This window comes from Perca flavescens, chromosome 16 (assembly GCF_004354835.1).
Source record: "Perca flavescens isolate YP-PL-M2 chromosome 16, PFLA_1.0, whole genome shotgun sequence".
NCBI lineage: Eukaryota > Metazoa > Chordata > Actinopteri > Perciformes > Percidae > Perca > Perca flavescens.
The window spans coordinates 13,310,115-13,328,702 of NC_041346.1; the positions used below are offsets into that span (position 1 = coordinate 13,310,115).

At 43.8% G+C, this 18,588-nt stretch overlaps 1 protein-coding gene across 1 annotated transcript; it reads right to left on the minus strand.

Annotated features, from left to right (window-relative positions):
* Positions 1 to 740: 740 nt before the first annotated feature.
* LOC114571317 (chondroitin sulfate proteoglycan 4) lies at positions 741 to 18,362 on the minus strand. Its single transcript, XM_028602217.1, has 22 exons — positions 18,341 to 18,362; positions 17,305 to 17,468; positions 15,567 to 16,685; positions 15,005 to 15,415; positions 14,800 to 14,921; positions 14,201 to 14,309; positions 12,092 to 13,420; positions 11,362 to 11,454; positions 10,506 to 11,003; positions 10,028 to 10,174; positions 9,259 to 9,444; positions 8,896 to 9,078; positions 8,308 to 8,484; positions 7,430 to 7,631; positions 7,192 to 7,323; positions 6,131 to 6,306; positions 5,796 to 5,991; positions 5,515 to 5,686; positions 4,870 to 5,242; positions 4,359 to 4,511; positions 3,304 to 3,885; positions 741 to 2,683 (listed from the first exon to the last, which is right to left on the minus strand). Exons 1-22 carry the CDS (start codon positions 18,360 to 18,362, stop codon positions 1,589 to 1,591), a joined length of 7,641 nt encoding a protein of 2,546 aa, XP_028458018.1. The 3' UTR covers positions 741 to 1,588.
* Between the last annotated feature and the right edge of the window lie 226 nt (positions 18,363 to 18,588).

Below are 18,588 nucleotides of genomic sequence, written 5' to 3' on the forward strand. Positions count from 1 at the left end.
TGGAGGCAGCAGCAGTCCAGTCGCTGATATCTGACACCACAGTTCACAGACTGCAGGTCAGGTTACTGCAGTCGCAGCCTCTTCATTATTCAGACGTGCTCCTTTCTCCCCGTTTTCTTCTTTAATGGTTACTGCTAATCATTTCAAATTCTCGGATATTCTGAGCCAATACAATTTAATTCATGAAGATATTCTAAAGATTAGGATTTTCAAGATATTTTCTTCCACTTCATACAAAAAAAAAAAAGCTTTCCCACTCTCTGAGTGCTGCACCTAATCCATTATGTTTTGGTCATGGGGTGATTTGAAACATTTACATACACACAAATTGTGTTGTGGCACATATATGCGTCAATATATATCTGGAATCATGTTTGAAGTGCTGACTTAAAATAACAAATAATGTATTTCGAGTACATGTAGGCTAATGCCTCGAAAACCTTTTTTTGTTGTCTTTGATTATTGAACGGGCTGAGGCCTACTTTTACAAGTTATATAAAACCTAAAGGGGGGTATGTAATTGTCACACAATTGTCAAGTTTGAAGTGAGTGTTTTATGTGTTCAAGTACTCAGCTCTTAAAATGTAAATCCCCGTTGTCAGCAGATGGACGGCCTGTTGCAGGTCATTAACATGATTCTGACTTTTAGATGTATTCCGTTGACCGATGATTGCACTCAAGTGTTTAAGATTAACACACAGAAGTGTTCAAGACATATCTTTTATTAAAATTCAATCTTTCACAGTGCATGGCAAACAGAGGCTGGCATAGTATAAGGGGTCACAATTGACAAAAATAAGTCATAAATCAAGAACTGAGAAAGTTACTTATGTCTCACTATGAATTGACACACGAAATGAAACGTGTGCAGAGCAGTTAAAGAGGGGTGAGTGTTAAAAACAATAGTTTGCATGCATGGCCTTGGAAGCTTACAGTGCTTTTAGTCACATTTACAAAATGGCAGTGTGATCTAATAGCTGACATACATGGTTTTTGAGAATGAACACATCAACTCTGTACAGTTACAATATTGTGGGTGAGAGGTGTCAGTTACCAGTTACACTACAATTACTCTTTTGAGCTAACTTTAAATTAGGCTACACTGAATATTTTACAGTAAATGCACAATACGTCAGTCTATGTTTCACTTCCTTGTTCAGCCACAGTTCCAAAATTATAATACATCACAGCTACAGAAGTTAAAACCAGTGTTTTGAGGAATCCGTCAGGCTGTTTGTTACAATAGTTGTATATCTTTGCACAAGGAAACCAGAGGTGGTCGTCATACCACCTCACACCTCCTAGTTAGCTGGGTAACGTTTTCAGTACATTGTTACTGTAACAAATATGTGTTTGGTTCAAGTTAATTCAGTGAAATGGCTTAAATATAATGGCCGTTATGCATTTCCTACAAAAAAGGAACAATTTCTTCAACAAATGTCCATACTTTTGTCCTGTTTTTAGTTTACAGCAGGTCAGATGTGCCTGAGATGACTACAGATGGCCCCTGGAGAGTACGTGCATGCTATTTATACACTTAAACTAAAAATACACCTCTAAGGCACAGATTTCCTTTGGATTACTTCCATCAAACCCAGTACTGGTTGTCTTTAAGATTCGGAGTAAGGGACCTAGATCTCAGAGAGGTCTTGAAACCTGCAGTGACGTTATCTCTTTCGTTATTGTTATCACTTCTAATATTCCCATCACCACCTGCTCCATCAGCTTCAAATGGCCCCCAGAAGGTCATCCCAGGGGCCAGACTCCTTCTGGGACTTCTGAGTACCCTGGGTGAGGAAGGGCAGCTTACAGAGCCCAGCGGGGTGACCACCACGGAGGGCATAGCCACGCTGCGCTCCGCCCGGCCCAGGTAAGGGCTGTCCTCAGTGGGTAAACCCACTGCGGCGAGCTGCTGGAGGAGAAGCAGCCGCGCCTGTTTCTCCTTGCGGCGGCGGAACACCAGAATCAGAATTACGAGGATTATGATGAGGAACAAACAGGCCAGCAGCGGCAGGATAATATGGAGAGGGTCGGATGCGGGGCGAGGGAGCACCTCAACGTGGACCGGGTGTATGTCCGGAGGGATCGCTGGGCCGTGCCTGTCTGAGACGGAGGGGGTGTGGGGTTGTGGGGCATGACTATGACTCCCTGCTCCCTCTGCACCACTCCCCGATCTTCCTCCGTGACTCCCACTGCGCGTGTGGTTCCCCCAGCGGCTGTGAGGCCTCAACTTGTGCTGAGTCCTGTTGTGGCTCTTATGTGACGAAATGTGGGGGGGCAAACCCACCCCAACCTCGCTGAGCGTCGTGGAACCCCCTCGCCCACCTCCTCTTCCGGTGGTAGTCTTATTGTGGGTCGGAAGACGGGTTGTCGTGTGTTCGTGGCTTGCACCCTCCGTATTTAAACTGCTCGGACCATGATGCATCTGGTGGTGGGGAAAGATGGTGAAGTGAAGCTCGCCCTTCGCTGGCTGGACGTTTCCAGCCTTCAGCAGGAAGATGAAAGAGTCATTGAGAGGTGTGGCGGGGGCGTGCCCTCGAGTTGTTATGAGTGCTGATTTGTTGTCATGCAGCTGGCTGTCACCGTCACGGAGAGTCTCCTCGATGGCGACGCGGCCTTGCACCACATCTCTGAACGTAAACGACGTCAGGACCTGTGACGCTCGGTTAGGGTCATAGGTCATCTGCATACACGCACACAAGACACAGCAGAAGAGACAGTAAACTGAAATGAGATGATTAGATTACTAGTAGTCTCGCTTTGCCAGACCTTCCTGCACAGCGCAGCGGAGGAGGGTCTGGCTAGTCCACACAGCATTCCGGGATTGGGAGAAAAACTTGCTCTGGTTTACTGGCATTTCTTTAAACCAATCACAATCGTCATGGGCGGAGCAAAGCGACGGACAGAGCCACGGTGCTGCTGCAAAATAGCCTCGGGAAGGAACTTGTTTTGGTGGAACGTGTATGTTCAAAAGTTGCTTTAGTCGTGCAACAGAAAACTCAGATTGGACAGATAGTCTATTTAGCTGTCTGGATTTACCCTGCAGAGATCAGAGGATCAGTTAACCATAGTCCTCAGAAATCCATCGTAGTTTAAAATTCCAACACAAAGAAAGCGGAAGGTGATGGACATTCGGCCAAAAAGAGTGACATCTGGCGGAATTTCCGGCGGCAACAGAGCAATCCCGGAAGTGGAACATCGTGGATATAGACTTTTTCTTACTATTTGATTATTGATTACATCCATACTAAGTATGGCATGTTTGGTTAAACTTTATCATAAGCTTAAAATTAACAGCTTTACCTTGACTAGTTTTCCATGTTTTGGTGGAGACAGAACCTCAAAGACCGGGTCAGCTCGGCTGATTCTCGCCAGCTCAGAAGCGTCGATCATGGCTTTCCCCAGTTTGACCGCGATACCACTGGGCACTCTTACTGGCTCCCTCAGGTAGATCAGAGGGCGCACAGTTACATTCACCGTCTGCGCTGTTACATTTCCATAGGCCACACCGGGGGACGAGGCTGACACTGAGACTTGGAAGCTGTCCTCGGATTCGCTGAAATCAGTCATGTGATAGACCACGCGGCCAAACTGCAGGTCCTCGTGGCAGAAGGTTGTGACTTCCTGGTCGTTGATAGCAATGCGCCCGTGGCGAGGGTGTGTGGTGACCGTGTAGGTGATGATGGCCTGCGTGCGACTGTTGGTTTGAGCTGCAAACTGGTTGGTTGTCAGGATCACAGCGGTCCTGCCTTGAACCAGTGACAGGCCAGTGTTGTTAACCATGGAGACAGAGGGCTTCATCACCTCCAAACTAAACAGCTTGTAGAGCGGACGATGATGACCGTCGGTTACGTTAAAGTAGAAAACGCCTGTTGAGGGCTCTCCCTGACAGAGGGAACACAGGAAGGAAAGATAAAAGAAAAGTACCACAAAAAGTTTAATAGCACACTAAAAGACTTCAACACATATAATGGAAATCAATGGCTATCTGAAAGTCAGGATAATTAAATAAAAAAAAAAAAAAAACGTAGGTTAGGGTTAACTTAGTCTTGCATTGACAGACCTTCCTCCACAGCGCTGCAAAGGAAGGTCTGGCTAGTCCAGTACTCCAGGATGGGAGAAAAACGTGCTCTGGTTTATTGGCATTTCTTTAAACCAATCCCAATCGTCTTGGGCGGTGCAATGGCGCCTCTACAAAATAGCCGCGGGAAGGAACTTGTTTTGGTGGAACATAAGTATGTTCAAAGTTGTTTTGTTGGAACAATCCCGTAACATGGTCGCCCCTGTTAAACAATTATATAATCACATACAAATTAGACACTTCAAGGCTTCAAATGGTCAACCCCAAAAAAATTCACCTGCTGTATAAAGTGCAGCCGGCCGTGGTTGACGTCGTACTGGGTGAAGGAGGTCACCGGCTCCGGTCGTTCCCCTAGCGTCAGGTAGCCGTTGTTGGGCTTACTGATCACAAGGTAGTGCAGCTCCTCTGGAGGGGTGTCATGATCCTCGACCTAGACATGTAGATTGACAGGATTGTATTCTATAAGACTAAAAAGTAACGTTCACCCAAAGTAAAACATTCAGGTTCAAGTATTGTTCCTGCAGGTCTAACAGATCTCAAAAGGAGGAATACTGAGGATCTTCTTACACCACCATTAATAAGAAAAGACTTCTGTTATTTAAGATACACTTAATCGTGTATACGCTTAAAATAGCACTTTGCGTAGAGTAAAATGTAAAATTTTGTTTCCAACGATCGTTAAATAATTGTGAAAATCAGAATGTCAATACTGATTATTTAAAACATTTTGAACCATAAGTGCGCAGGCCCGAACCACAGCTTCACATGCTCTTTTATTACTGGCCCACCTGCAGGTAGTCTGGTCCTAGTACGACTCTCTCTCCGACCACCACCTTCATACTCCGAGCTCTGCTCCTGATGAGTGGCGGCTGGTCGTTGACCGGCGTCACCGCGATGCTGAACGTCTCCGTCACCGCCAGCCTGTCCTCGGCACGCCGAGGAGAAACCACATCTAATGGCGAAGGGGAGGATGATAAGGCTGAATAGAGATGGGAAAAGGACGAGGAATCAGAGGAAAAGGCAGACAAGGAAGAGGAGGAGAGATCCAAAGGAGCCACCCAGGCCCGGAAAGTGAAGCTGTCGCTCGTCGTCTCCGAGTCGTCGTGGACGTATGTGATGCCAAACTTGTTTAGGGTGACCTGGGAGAAATCAGGTTGGTTCCTGTGAAAAGATGAATATTAAAAAAATCTGTACTATTATTTGTATGTATTATTTATTTCATATTTGTCTGGTAGTTTGGTGGAGTTTTTTGTTGAAGTCAGCAGGGAATTTTCAACATGTGAAAATACTAATATCCTTCTTTTTTATCATAAATAGACCGTGTGATATATGCAGGTTCCCCTGAAGTGTCTGTGTTGTTGTGTTCAAATGATGTGTCTGTGCCTTGGATTTGTTATGACTCATTTTGAGTTGAGTGTTCAGAAGCCAAGGACCTGGTGAGGTTATGTCCTCGTATAGACAGTGTCCCGTGGTGCGGCAGGGAAATCACACGATATAGGATTTGGTGGGCTTTCCGGTGGGGCTCTGGAATCTTCCCAAGGAGATTGGAGGCATCGAGTTTTGACTTGTCAATCGTCACCCTGCCTCCCTCGGCCACCACAGCACCTGAATGACATATACAAACACCTTGGTTCGTCCTTTTGAACTTATAGTCTCTCTGGTACAATAAATGTCAAAAAATAAAGGGAGATTTTTGCAAATAGTGGCACAGTACCTGCGTTGTTCAATAGTCTGGTCTTGTGTTGAGCTCTGTCGTGGTGTTTGTTCGCCTGGTAGGAGATTAGGATGGTGAAGATGTGCGGAGGAAGGAAAGCAGGAGGGGAGGACACAGTGAAAGAGAACGAGTCTGCTGCCGACCATCCCACTGACTGTGGCTTGTTCTGATCGTACAAGATAACGCCATCATTCACCTGAGAGACGAAGAAATGACAAAAGAGGAAAGGGCATTGTTTCATTTGAGAACTAAACAAAATGCTTTCTGTTTGGAGCAAAACTAAAAATACATACTGTACATACAACAACAATACACATACAGGCACAGCTCCCTACCATGCTTTGTGTGAATGTGGAAATGTTTCGTGTAGAGTTGTCGGGCATACGTCGGACCAGGCTGCCAAGTTTAGGAGGAGTGGTCACTGCAAACACCACCGAGGGGTTTCTTCTGATGTCGCTGACATCGTTGGTAGTGGCCTGAAGCTCCAGGTCAGAGATTGGTGTCACAGAGCCTTTAAAAGGTGAAAAAACAAAAAACAGTGAGAGAGACAGGACAAGCTCACAACAACAGAGAGGAGGCAGTGAAATATCCTGGTGGAAATGGATTTTCAGTAGACATCACCATGCTTCCAGTTAAAAGAGCCACAAAAGGGCAGATGACAAGTATATTGTTAAATAGGGTGGTGATGGCGCAGTGGATATGACACATGCCTTTGGTGTGGGAGATTTGGGTTCGATTCCCACTGTGATACATCAACCAATGTGTCCCTGAGCAAGACACTTAACCCCTAGCTGCTCCAGAGGTGTGCGACCTCTGACATATATAGCAATTTTAAGTCGCTTTGGATAAAAGCGTCAGCTAAATGACATGTAAGGTAAATATATAAAGAAATCAAAAACTATCGAACTATAGAATATCAGCTTCACTTGTGTAACCTTGACCAGTGAGTATGCTTACAAGTTAGCATAACGCAGCAACATAATACTTAGACCAGTGATGCCACCCAGTGCCATTGTTATAAAACTGCACTACATGTACTGTAGCTTTCCTTTTCAGATTCCATTTGATCAATAATCACAGGAGGAATGAGGCTACAAACTATTAAAACATTTCAAACAAAAAATGTGCAAGAAAATTGGAAACAATAAATACATTGATGATAATACATTTCTATCTAATAAATCTTCTAATGACCCTGAAGGGTGGTCCAAATACCTAGGTTTTCAAGTGATAGATTCACAGGCTGGTATCACCAGTTTAGATGTAAAAAAAATAAAAAATAAAACGCATGCACTGTACTTGAGCAGGAAAATGGCAGCCTAAGAACCTCTCCTACCACCAGTCACTATAATTTAGTGCAGAGTGTTGCACCAGGTTTTTGATTGTAAAACCATACCTGGGTAGACCTCCATGGGATGATTTCTCTGCAGGGTGAGGACCAGAGAGTAGGCAGTTGTGCTGAAGATCTGGCGAGGGGTAAAGTTCACGCCGTCGTTCACCTGGAAGTGAAAGCCACCCGATGAAGCACCTACACAAGACAGCCAACAGAGGGGTTGTTTTTTTCATTTATTCCAGACTAATCAATTGGTCTAAAAGTTTAGAGAAAGATATTACAAATAGCAAAATATGCTCACCGCTGTGCACGAACATCAGTTGTCTGGTTTCTATGTGATTCTGGGTGAAGTTCAGGATGTGTCTGGAGGGGGCGCTCTTCAGGGCCAGGTGGCCGTTGCTGGGTGGTGTGACGATGAACTCCAGCCCCTCAGACTCAGGAGTGTCCAAGTCCTCTGCTCTGAGATCATCTCTGGTGATTTCTGTCACTGAACCCACCCACACCTGAGGAAACGAGACAGGAAGGCTATTATCTTTAGCTAGCCTATTAAAAGAGTAGTTTTCACTTTTAACGTTTTGGAAAATTAACTTTTTCCCTTTGGTGCCAGTTACATGAGAAGATAAAACGTACACTAATGAGCTATTAGGCCATTAGCTTAGCTTAGCTGAGTTTATCGTAGCGTAAAGACTGGAAACGGGGAAACAGCTAGCCTGGCATGGTCGAAAGGTAAAGAAATCTGCCTACTAGCTCCTCTAATTTTTTACAAATTGACACATTTTATTTTGTTGGTTTAATCTGTACACAAGCAGAAATGTAGGCTATAATCAACAAGTTGTAGTTTTACTTTATGCTAAAGTGAGCTAAGCTAATGAGAGTTGAACAGATTTGATCAAAATATATTCTCCAATATGATTATTTTTTACATAAACACAAACAAATACACTTGATAAGGATACCTTAAATATCTGCTAATTCATTATTTATTGGTCTAGTTCGACATTTTTCCCAATTAAAGGTTTGCCATTTGAGAACTCCCTAATCATGTATATTTCGACCAAAAACATGGAAGTAATCCTATCCAGCCTCTCTTTACTCAGAAAAAACTTGTTTGGGCTGAAAACAATCATGAAGTCTACTTCTTATCAACAGCTCCTATGTGTACATATCGTCACTCCCCACCTTCAGACCCCTATTGGTTGTAACAACAGGAGTCTCATCATTGACAGGTATGACACTGATGTGAGCGGTGCAGGGCAGACTGTGCTTCCTGATTTCCGTCTGATTAGCCACAATGGTAAAGTTGTCTCTCAGTGTGTCGCTGCCGTCATGGATATAGGAGATGTACTCACGTTCCACCTGGAGAGAGCGGCGCGAGAACATGAAGAGACTGATTCTAACACGGCCCTGCTCAAATAAAAAACTAGCAAAACAACAGAAATATAATATATTATCACACGGAGATGAGTGTTCCCCATTTCATTTAATGGAAAAATATATTTCCATTAAATGATATAGATCAAGATCAATAAGTCTGATGTTGAAAATGCAGGAACAAAATAGATGGAAGTCTGTCTTTTGACAGAGCTGCAACCATTTCCCAAAGCACATTAACACTGAAATTATTGCAAAATATCATTCTTGTGCATTGCTAATGAACAAACATGTATTGGATCACACATTGAATCTTCCTAATTACCCCTTTTTTTTTAAAAACAAAACAAAGGTCCAAACCAAAATTTCAAAGATTGTGTGTGTGCTCAGTCAAACCTCAGTGTGAGTGAAAGCAGTGATGGGCATTCCCGGGATCCGGCTGTGCTCCAAGTGTCCATGTCGCGGTGGAACGATGACCTGGTACAGGAAGTTCATCCCTGAGAAGTGACGATTGGCCACCTTGATGATGTCGGAAGTCAGCGGCAGGGACGACCCCTCATCAAGGGTCAAGTCAGACACCTACAGACCAGATCACAGTAGGCTACTGATTGACGGGTTGAAGAAGTTGGCTAACTGATCAATTGATTTTTCCTTTGTGCAATCCTTTGGTTGGGAAAATGAGTTTCTCTCCATTTCATGCAATTCTTTTCTTTTTCCTCTTTTCCGAGGTACTCTAACATCGAGACATTCATTCTGTACCTGTAGAGGGAGCAGCATTGGGATGATGTCAATCTCCAGCCTGATAGGTCCGACCATTGTGAGCCCGTTGGTGGCCTCCAATAGAACAGAGTCGTTGGTGTGTCCTGCAGCCTGCTGATAGTAGATGATCATTCCCTGGTTCAGGTCCTCCTGGGTGAAGGAATTAGTTGGCTGCTCTGTGATGCCCTGCGTGGAGGAACGGAGCACACAAAACATCAAGTGCTGTTTCTGTGGAAATCTTTTTACATTTAAAGCTGCAGTGTGCAACTTTTGTGGATCAGTTTTGCTTTTACTTTGATATATCAAAGTGGAGAGTCACAGAATATATGAATGAGTAAAAAGGCTGTAAAATGAGACTCCTTTTCTTGGTAAAGTGGGTCACAGGTCACTTATATAAACTCTATAATTATAACCCAACTCTGCATTGACTGCTTTGCACTACTACAGGGCTTTTTGGTTTGTGGCCTAAAAATTATGTTTGGTAAAGAAAATGTCTTTTTTAATTAGTTTAACAGTCTCAGTTAAATGTAGGATAGTGTGGGTTTGGTTTACAATGCTGGCATTATCAGCAAACAACCACATTTTGATTCAAATGTTGCTACTCTGATTGGTGCACAGAAATATGTGAGATCACATTTACCAACTGAGCACTACCCACTTTAACCAAAGAGAGAAAAGCAAGGACTAAAACATAAATGCAGAAATCTTTCATGTGAAATAACAAGTTTGCAAATAGCTGGTGAACATAGCGGGGCACGTTTGAACCTACAGTGGGCTGTACTTGATAGAGGCGCTGCTGTTCTCCTTTGTTGTTCTTGTGCTTGTCGTTGGGGGGAATCCTCTGAAGGAAGCCCAGGGCAGGGGGACTTTGGACAGTAAAAGCTATCTCTGAAGGCTGGCTGTCCTCATGAACCACCTGTTCAAACAAACAGAACTAATTTGTTTAAATATGGAAAATTCGTGACAGTTTGTCGAAGTTATTGTCAATCATCATTTGGGGAGAAATAATTGCTTTGAAGGGTTAACTTGGATAATCTACAGTATGACTAACAAAGCATGGGTTAACAGACATAAAATTCCCACAATATGATCACAGTTACAGACAATAAACAATAAACCTTGATAAACTGCAAATCCCTAGATGCAAGTAACTTATCTTGCAATATCAGAAAAAAAATACAGGCCATAAAGTGACCACCTGGTAACCAAGTAGCCGATGAGTCATATATGTACGGTTATTTGCTTACCTCTAAGTGCTCCTTGCTTATGGAGACGTTCTGTCCCTCCGCCACTACCACTGGACGGTTACTTATGACCGTTGGCAGCCTCTGGTGACTTTCCAGGTAGATTTTTACCATCACTCCGATGTCCAAATGTACCTCCCTTCTCTCTCTGTCCATTCCTCCATCTGTGCTCTTCTCCTTTGCTCTTGTTGTCACATTGAACCCATCTGACAACTCATGGCTGCCGTCATGGCGATACGCCAGGCGCCCTGCCACCAAATCTTGCTGGGTGAATATTGAAATTGGATTTGCGCCTGTTACAGTCTCACAACTGCCATTATTAAAGCACAGCATGCCGTGTTTAGGTGGAAGGAAGACCTCAAATGTCACTTCCTGTGGGTCTCGGATGTCAAGGTTGCTGAAGATGCTGAGGTTAGTAGAGGTGATGGTTGTGAGCCCACCTCGCTGGACCATGAGGCCTGTGTTGTTCTCGACCTGAAGGTAAGGATCCTGCGCCATCACCTGTATCAGCCAGTTACACAACAGAGAGAGAAAAATTTGTTATCTACAGCAGCAGTCAGCGAACACATTGCTAACATCCCCTTTTCACATTAAAAGTAAAATGCCTTGATACCAGGAAATAATTTGTAGAAGGATCTTTAATTACCATTTAAAGGAAACCATCACACACAACCACTAATAAATTACACCAAAATATAAATACAAAACATCCTTAATGATGATTGCTCCTACTACACATACTTTTTGACCTACTCTCATTATTTCAATGGCTAATCAACTGTGAAATTGACTAAAAATCAATGTAAAATATAAATAAATAAACCCCTAAATACATCATGTGTGAAGCCGTTATAATCACCTCCAGCAGCGTTGAAACGTAATGTTTCCCATCTGATACGAAAAGCACAAAACGGCCAAAACTCACTCCTCTGTGGACAAACAACACTTTTTTCTGAGAGGAGAGAAAATGAGAGAATACAAGACAGAAGAGGAAAAAGCATCAGCAGGCTTTTTAATTAAAAATAACATTTCCAAACTGAAGAAACACCAGTATTACTCTTTATGTACAACAGAGTATCTGAAGGTAAAAAGCTGCTGGACTTGCTGTTTTAAAGTGATTGTCGGATATTCAAGCAGAGTCTGAAACCCCCTCCCTCTTAACCTTTCTAACATTGTAACTGGGGGGCTGCGTCCAACAATTCCACAGGCACGCCCACTTCATGCAGCAATTGGCCAGGTGTGCAAAGGTGAGAAACTATGACGGATTGTTTCCTTCTTCACGCAACTGCTTCATCACCTTTTGTGTGTACAACCAGGTGCAACACATGAATACCAACACATGTGTGCCCTTATCCCCATTTGTATTATTGTAAAAGGGCAACATTTCCTGTGAACTAGTTTGCTCATCAGTGTTACTGGAAAGCTGCAGGACTTTCAACCTTTTTTGTGATCAGTCAGAAACTGTAGATCACCTGAGGGTCGCTGTAGCTATGACAGAAACATCCGAGGACTAACCTTTGACTTTGTGATTCTAAATAGTCTTCTAACAGCTGGATGATCAATCATTTTCAAAGATAAACTGTGCTGACCTGCTGGAGGTCCCGTTGTGTGAACTCGTACAGCTTGTGACTGGTATCGCTGGTCAGCACCAGCTCTCCCATGGGAATCCCCCTCCGCGTGTACACCAACCAATTGTCCTGAAAGTCTGAGTCATCGTCCCGGTAACGAATGTCAGTCAACGTCACCAACCTCTGCCCATTGCGAGCGACATGGAAAACTTTATCCACAACCCTGACGGGTCTCTGATCGTTGACGAGCTGCACAGAGATATTAAAGGTGTGCTCTACTATGTTTCTATCCTCCTTCTTGCTGGTGCGTTTGTGCGGTTTGTAAACCATAATGTGAAACGTGAAGGAATCCTGCTTGGTCTCGCTGTCATCGTGAACGTACATGATCCTCTCCTCAATGATATCCTGATTGGTGAATGTCACAATGTTGTCGTTAATGGAAGTTGAGTTGGAAAGGTTGATCCTCCTTATCTGCCCGTGCCTAGGGCTCGCCGTAATGCTGTAGTGGACCTCCTGGTTACTTGCTGTGTGGGTGAACAGGATTTCTTTGTTGATGACTTTACTTCCTCCTTCCAGGGTTGAAAGGCCTTTGTTTACAACGGTGATGGCGGTTGACTCGGCATGGATGTTTATTCTAAAGTCGTAAGTTGTTGAGTTGGCATGCGTTGAAAACACCTGAAAGCTGAATGTGTCTCTTGTGTCATCGTACAGCATGTTGAGGAGCTCATACTTCATCAAGCCATCTGTGATATTCTTTTGGCTGAAGGTTGAGTTCCTTACTAAAACTTTGTTGTCCAGGAATAGCTGCCCTTTATTTGGCACTGATAGGAGCCTAAAATAGAGGTCACTCTCATTAAGTTTAACACCTTTAGAAATCACATGGAGGTCCTCAGGAGTTACAGCAGCAGTCTGAACACCATTGACTTCCATCTTGCTGCGTGTGACCTTAAACTGGATCCAGTGTACCCTGATTGGGAAAAGGACTTCTTCTGTAGCCATGGAACCGATGCTGATCTTACATTTGAAGTAATCAGTGATGTTGTTCCGAGTCTGAAGGCCGTGGTAAGTGCTGAGGTATCGGATCCGTTCTTTTTCGAGAAGCTTCTGAGAGAAGGATGTTGTCCGTTTCCAGTCGCCACTTGAGTGCAACCGCTGGAGCTCACCATATTGTGGCAACTCTGTAACGTCATAGTGGATTTTCACTGCCTGATCATCCACATTAACTTGTACTGCAAGATGAATGGTTGTGATGAGGGAAGCCCCGCCTTGGTTCACCTCCAGTCCAGTGCAATTCACCAGTTTGTGTTCGAGTGGCACCGCCATAATCCTCAAAACTACTGTGTTGCTCAACTGTGGAATGGAGACAAAACACCAGTAAACACCAGAGGTGAGGATGACAGATGAGATGAAGGGAGAATAAACAAGAGAGGATGCAACAGAAGATGAGGAGAGGAGAATGAAGATATTAGAACAGGAGCAGATGGTTTATCAGTAGTCCACTGTTGTAACATCTAATTTAATGGCAACATGTAAAATGTGTTTGTGTGTGCAATAAAACAATCATCAACAAGTCAACAAGACCAAGAGGCTACAGCCATGCCAGTGGCTCTGTGAGGCTGTACTGAGGCACAGCAGTTGAGCTGATGGGAGTGTTGCAGGCAAGTATTGAACAAAAAATATTGACCTGATGATGGCAATATATGGACAGTTAATGGAACACTTAAGTGATTACAATTCATCCTGAGGGGAATGCGAATGTACCAAATTTAATGGCAATCCATTCAATAGTTGTCAAGATATTTCACTTAACCCACAAATGTCAACCTCATGGTGGTGCTAGAGGAAAAGCTAAGGGATCACTGAAGTCATTTGGATTCATCATCTCATAAACATGAATGTCGGTACAAAAAGTTGTGGCAATCCATCCAGTAGATGTTGAGATATTTCATTGGTTTAGTGAAAACTTTGACCTGCTGGTGGCGCTAGATAAAAAAGTCAGAGGATCACCAAAGTGTATCCTTGTGTGTGTGACGTTAGCATGGCCAAAAATGCTCCAACTCTATATCTCACATCCTTTATGTCACAGTTAATGGGTTTATTTCATCTTGGGCACACTAATACACTGCTTACCTTCAGGCCGTCGCTGACTCTGAGTGCCAGCCGAGAGTTGGGGACCCCAGTGTGGACAAAGCTGATCTTACCCCCCTCCAGATCATTGAGAGAGAACAAGTTAATGGCCCTGGAAGATAGATGCAATCCCGTAAATTTCTGCTTGTTAGGGTTTGGGCTAGCCCTAATCCTAACTCTGATTTGAAACATTAACCCATCTAATTGCTGCTAGCATGAATTGTGGCTACATAGCCAGGTGCAACAAGGTAACAAAAGTGTTTTAGACTGAATGTGGAATATGACTAGCATTATCTCTATTCCATTGTTGGCCCAGTATTTATAGATGCTGATGATATTATTTGCTAACACAAAGAATTGGTTAGTTTAGTTAGTTATGTACCAGCAGATTCAACAAGCAGTTACAGAGAGATGCAATCTACAATTAGCTTTTGTTCCACTAGCATGATTTTCACAATGTATTCTTGCATAACATATTTTGTTTTATCTGAACAAAGATTGTATTATTTTAATTAATATTTAACAACCAATAGACCTCTATGATGATTGCTTGTAAGAAGATTTGCAAGGCACTGTAAAGCCCCACAAGCCATAGCACCAACCTGCCAGGGTAATCATGGTGCTCAAGATGTCCAGCCTCAGTGTTGAGGTTTCCCAGGGAGCTGAACATCAGCTCTGCAGGACTGCTGTCAGGGTCTGACACCCTCACCACGTCTGAAGTCAGCTGAGGACATTGTGGTTGTATTAATTTTCATTTTAAACTCAACACGCTTTTCACATAGCATCCAAGCGCTCTGCTTTACCTACCTGTCGTTTTGACTTCTCCAGCAGAGTGAAAAGGTTTCCCTCCGGCAGGCTGAGCACAGGCGCATCATTAGCAGGACTGATGATGATATCAAATCGATGCAGACGGTTGCTCTTCAGAAATACAGGAAGCTTCTTCTTACTGCTGGAGAAGACCGAAAACATGAAGAAGTCATATTGGTCCTCTGACCCACAGTGAACGTACATCACCCGACCCTGCCACAGGTCCAGCATACTGAAAGTCCGGTCGACCTCTTCTGCTCCTATCGTGATAGTCCTTTCCTGCCCCTCGCCCAGCATTCCATCGGGGTCAGGACTGAGGTCCAGCCGGAGCTGGCCGTGGACAGGCTGCCCCTCAATGCGGAACATCAACTGGGATGGATGAATGCCCAATTTTCGAAAATCCAGATTCACCTGGAAGGGAGTGCAAATAGAAACTGACTTATATATTGGTGAAAATTACATAAGTCCACGTTATTCTTTACTGACATTTATGCATATAACCTGTCAAATAACTAAAAGTGAAAACTAGAAAAACAGATCAGCAGGAGACAACCAGTCTTACCCTGATGTGTTTGGGCTCCAGTGATGCCCAGCCTCCCTCCACAACTTCTAGCTTTCTCAGCATCAGAAAGTTAGGGTTCTTCTTATTGTTGGTAATTGGTCGTGTGGTTGTAACATCAAACTCAGGACGATTTGTTGGGCTAGTGGTGGCCAGTGCATTTATAGCTTGCCCTGTATTACAACCCACAGTGATGTCCTTGGTTATGGCAGCATGAGGAAGGCCTGTTCTTTGAGTATTCACCCTAATTTCTCGGAGGCAGCCTTTAAAGGAGCCTCCTTGCCCGGCCATTTGCCCCCCAGACACAGCGGACATCAGCCCAGCTCGCCGTGCCTCTCCCAGGGCTTCTTCGTCCAGTCCTCCCAGGAAGAGAGGCCCTTTGAGCTGGATAGCCTGGAGCTCCAGGCTCAGGGTGGCCTTGATCAACTCCTCACCCACCTTCAACTGGACGCTGTTGGGAAGCAGGTGCAGCTGGATGGGGTACCAGGTATGGTTGCTGTGAACATGTGTTAGAGAACGCAGCTCAGTCTTACTGCCCTCTCCATTTCCTACCGTTGCCACCAGGTTACCATCTTTGATCTCTATGGCAACAAACCCTCTCTGGCTACCAGAGCTAAACAGGACCACGCCATCTTCTTCTCTTGCAGAGGGGTACAATTCACATTCAAACACCCCCTCCTGTGGCCCCTCCCAAGGCGGGAGAGTGATAAATGCTTTAGAGCTGAAAAAGCTGACAGAATCTTCTTCTGTTGCAGAAAACTGTGGACTACAGCCCAGAGATACCTCGTGCACGCTCTTGTACCCAGAATAGGGCCTTAGGCTGGACAACAGGTTATGTTCATTGAACACAACTTCATCTACGCATCCTCTAAAACCGGTGGAGATGTTAAAAAGGTATGGGTGGTTCAGTCCAGCTGCCCCGCCAACAAAAAGCCCATCCTCGACACTGAGCTCCAGATCTGGTCCTGGCATACGGAGGCTGGTATGAAAGTTTCGGTCTAGGGTCATGTTGACATTATGCTGGTTGTGGGTCAGCTCTATGGAATGCCATGCCAGGTTGCTAAGATGGATGCCCTTTTCTGAGTGTAGTGAACGCTCACCTGAGCCCAGGTCCAGACGTACCTGAGGGATGAAGGGGGGAGGCAAGGAAAGAAGGAATAGAAGGTGATAACCAAGACACATGCAATGCAAGACTTAAGAACAGGATACAAACATTAATCAGTAAGACAAAGTGTTGCAAGAAAAGCAAAAAAGCAGGCATAACATGGGGATGAAATCTTGAATGTGCACAAATAAAACAGAATCAGGGGAGTTGTTAATGGAAGATCAAAGAATTATTCTACACAAATGCAACCAAACTCTTTCAGGAGCAGCTCCCCTTGCAATGTACTTGGAGTTTTCATTAAACTATTGCGGTCTTCTCTCTAAACCTTGGTCATGAAGGAACTTGTTCTGAAAGTGCCAGGGGGTTATTTGTTTTCTCTCTGCGAGCAATCCGACACCAAGCTGAGTGGGTTCAGACTTCTCTCCTCTCCTCAGGATAGTAAATGGCATTATATGAGCCAAACTCGCTCAAGGGAGAAATATTTTCTCTTCTTTTGAAAGTGTGAGGCATTTACTTTGACTCATTTGTATTCATATTACTTAAATCCAAATGCTCTTTCCCTGGCCAAAAAGAAAAAAAGTGTTCTTTAAAATTAACAATAAACCAGCTTTGCTTGTTGCTTGTGCTTCAGCGTACCTGCAGGCGCCCAGAGATCAGCTCCAGCAGCAAGAAGTCTCTGCGTCCAGCTGCCAGAAAGAGCATCCCCGCCTGACTGGAGGTTCGAAATCGTACATGGAGCAACGTCTGAATGGACGCCTCCACTGTCCGTAGGTGGATGTAGCCATCGCCGTAGAACGACACTACAACAATGGACAAGAAGACAGGTAATGCAGAACTACGCTGGATTTTTTTCCCATGCTTTTATTCCTTTAATAACATTCTTAGTTATAGCTGTATACTTAAACACCTAACAAATGAAATAAACATGTGGTGATGAAAGGCATTCTCCCAGCAAAGGCTATCCCATTAATCTGTATTGACTGGCTTATCTCAATGTGGTGTCTACTCTGAACTTTACACCTGCTATCTGAATTTAATCAATGACAACTAATGCATTCTGGAGTGGGTCATCCTGAAATGTTCTGATGCTAATTAGACTTCACTGTTGACCTAAATGACGCAGATTGGACATTTAGTTGTACAAACATTACTAAATGACAGAGCTGCTCTGAAAGCACAATGCCATTAGTTGGTGTAAAGTGTGTGTTTTTTTTTCCCATCACATGTGACCATTAGGCCTCGAATTGGAAACCCAGGATCCAAATATAAATAAAAATGTGTGAAGGACTACTATTTAAATTCATTAATTTATGACCATGATATTGACATTCTATTGTTATTACATCCTCATGCCAGATATCAACTATGCAGCTATGTGGCCAGTTTGAACTTGGAACTTTAAAACAAGATTCAGTTTACAGCTATGCAAACATCAGCATGCTAACATGCTCACAATAACAATGCTAACATGTTGAAGTTTATCAGGTATACTGTTTATCATGGTCACCAGCTTAGTTTAGCGTGTTAGCATGCTAACATTTGCTAATTAGCACTAAACACAATATCCTCTTTCAAATGGGTTTCAAGTTCTTAGCAATGTTTTTCCCAGGTCAAATTAATGTTCAATGTAGGTCCCTGGGTCAATATGTGAAATTACCCACCTACAGCTTACAGCCTACTACGTACTCCTTCATCTTTGCAGGCAAGACAGTTTTCTTGACTGGAGACATTGATTTCTGGCTGAACTGATTTTTACCATTCAAACTGCATTTGAAATGCCCAGCTCCCATCATTTCTTTGCTATTTGACCTGTAGCCCTTACCAATGTCTAAAAAAACTCAACACAAGGCTAGACTAGGCCCTTGGGAACACAGGACCCTGGGAACATAGGGACGACCCTGATGTCATTAGTCCTGCAGG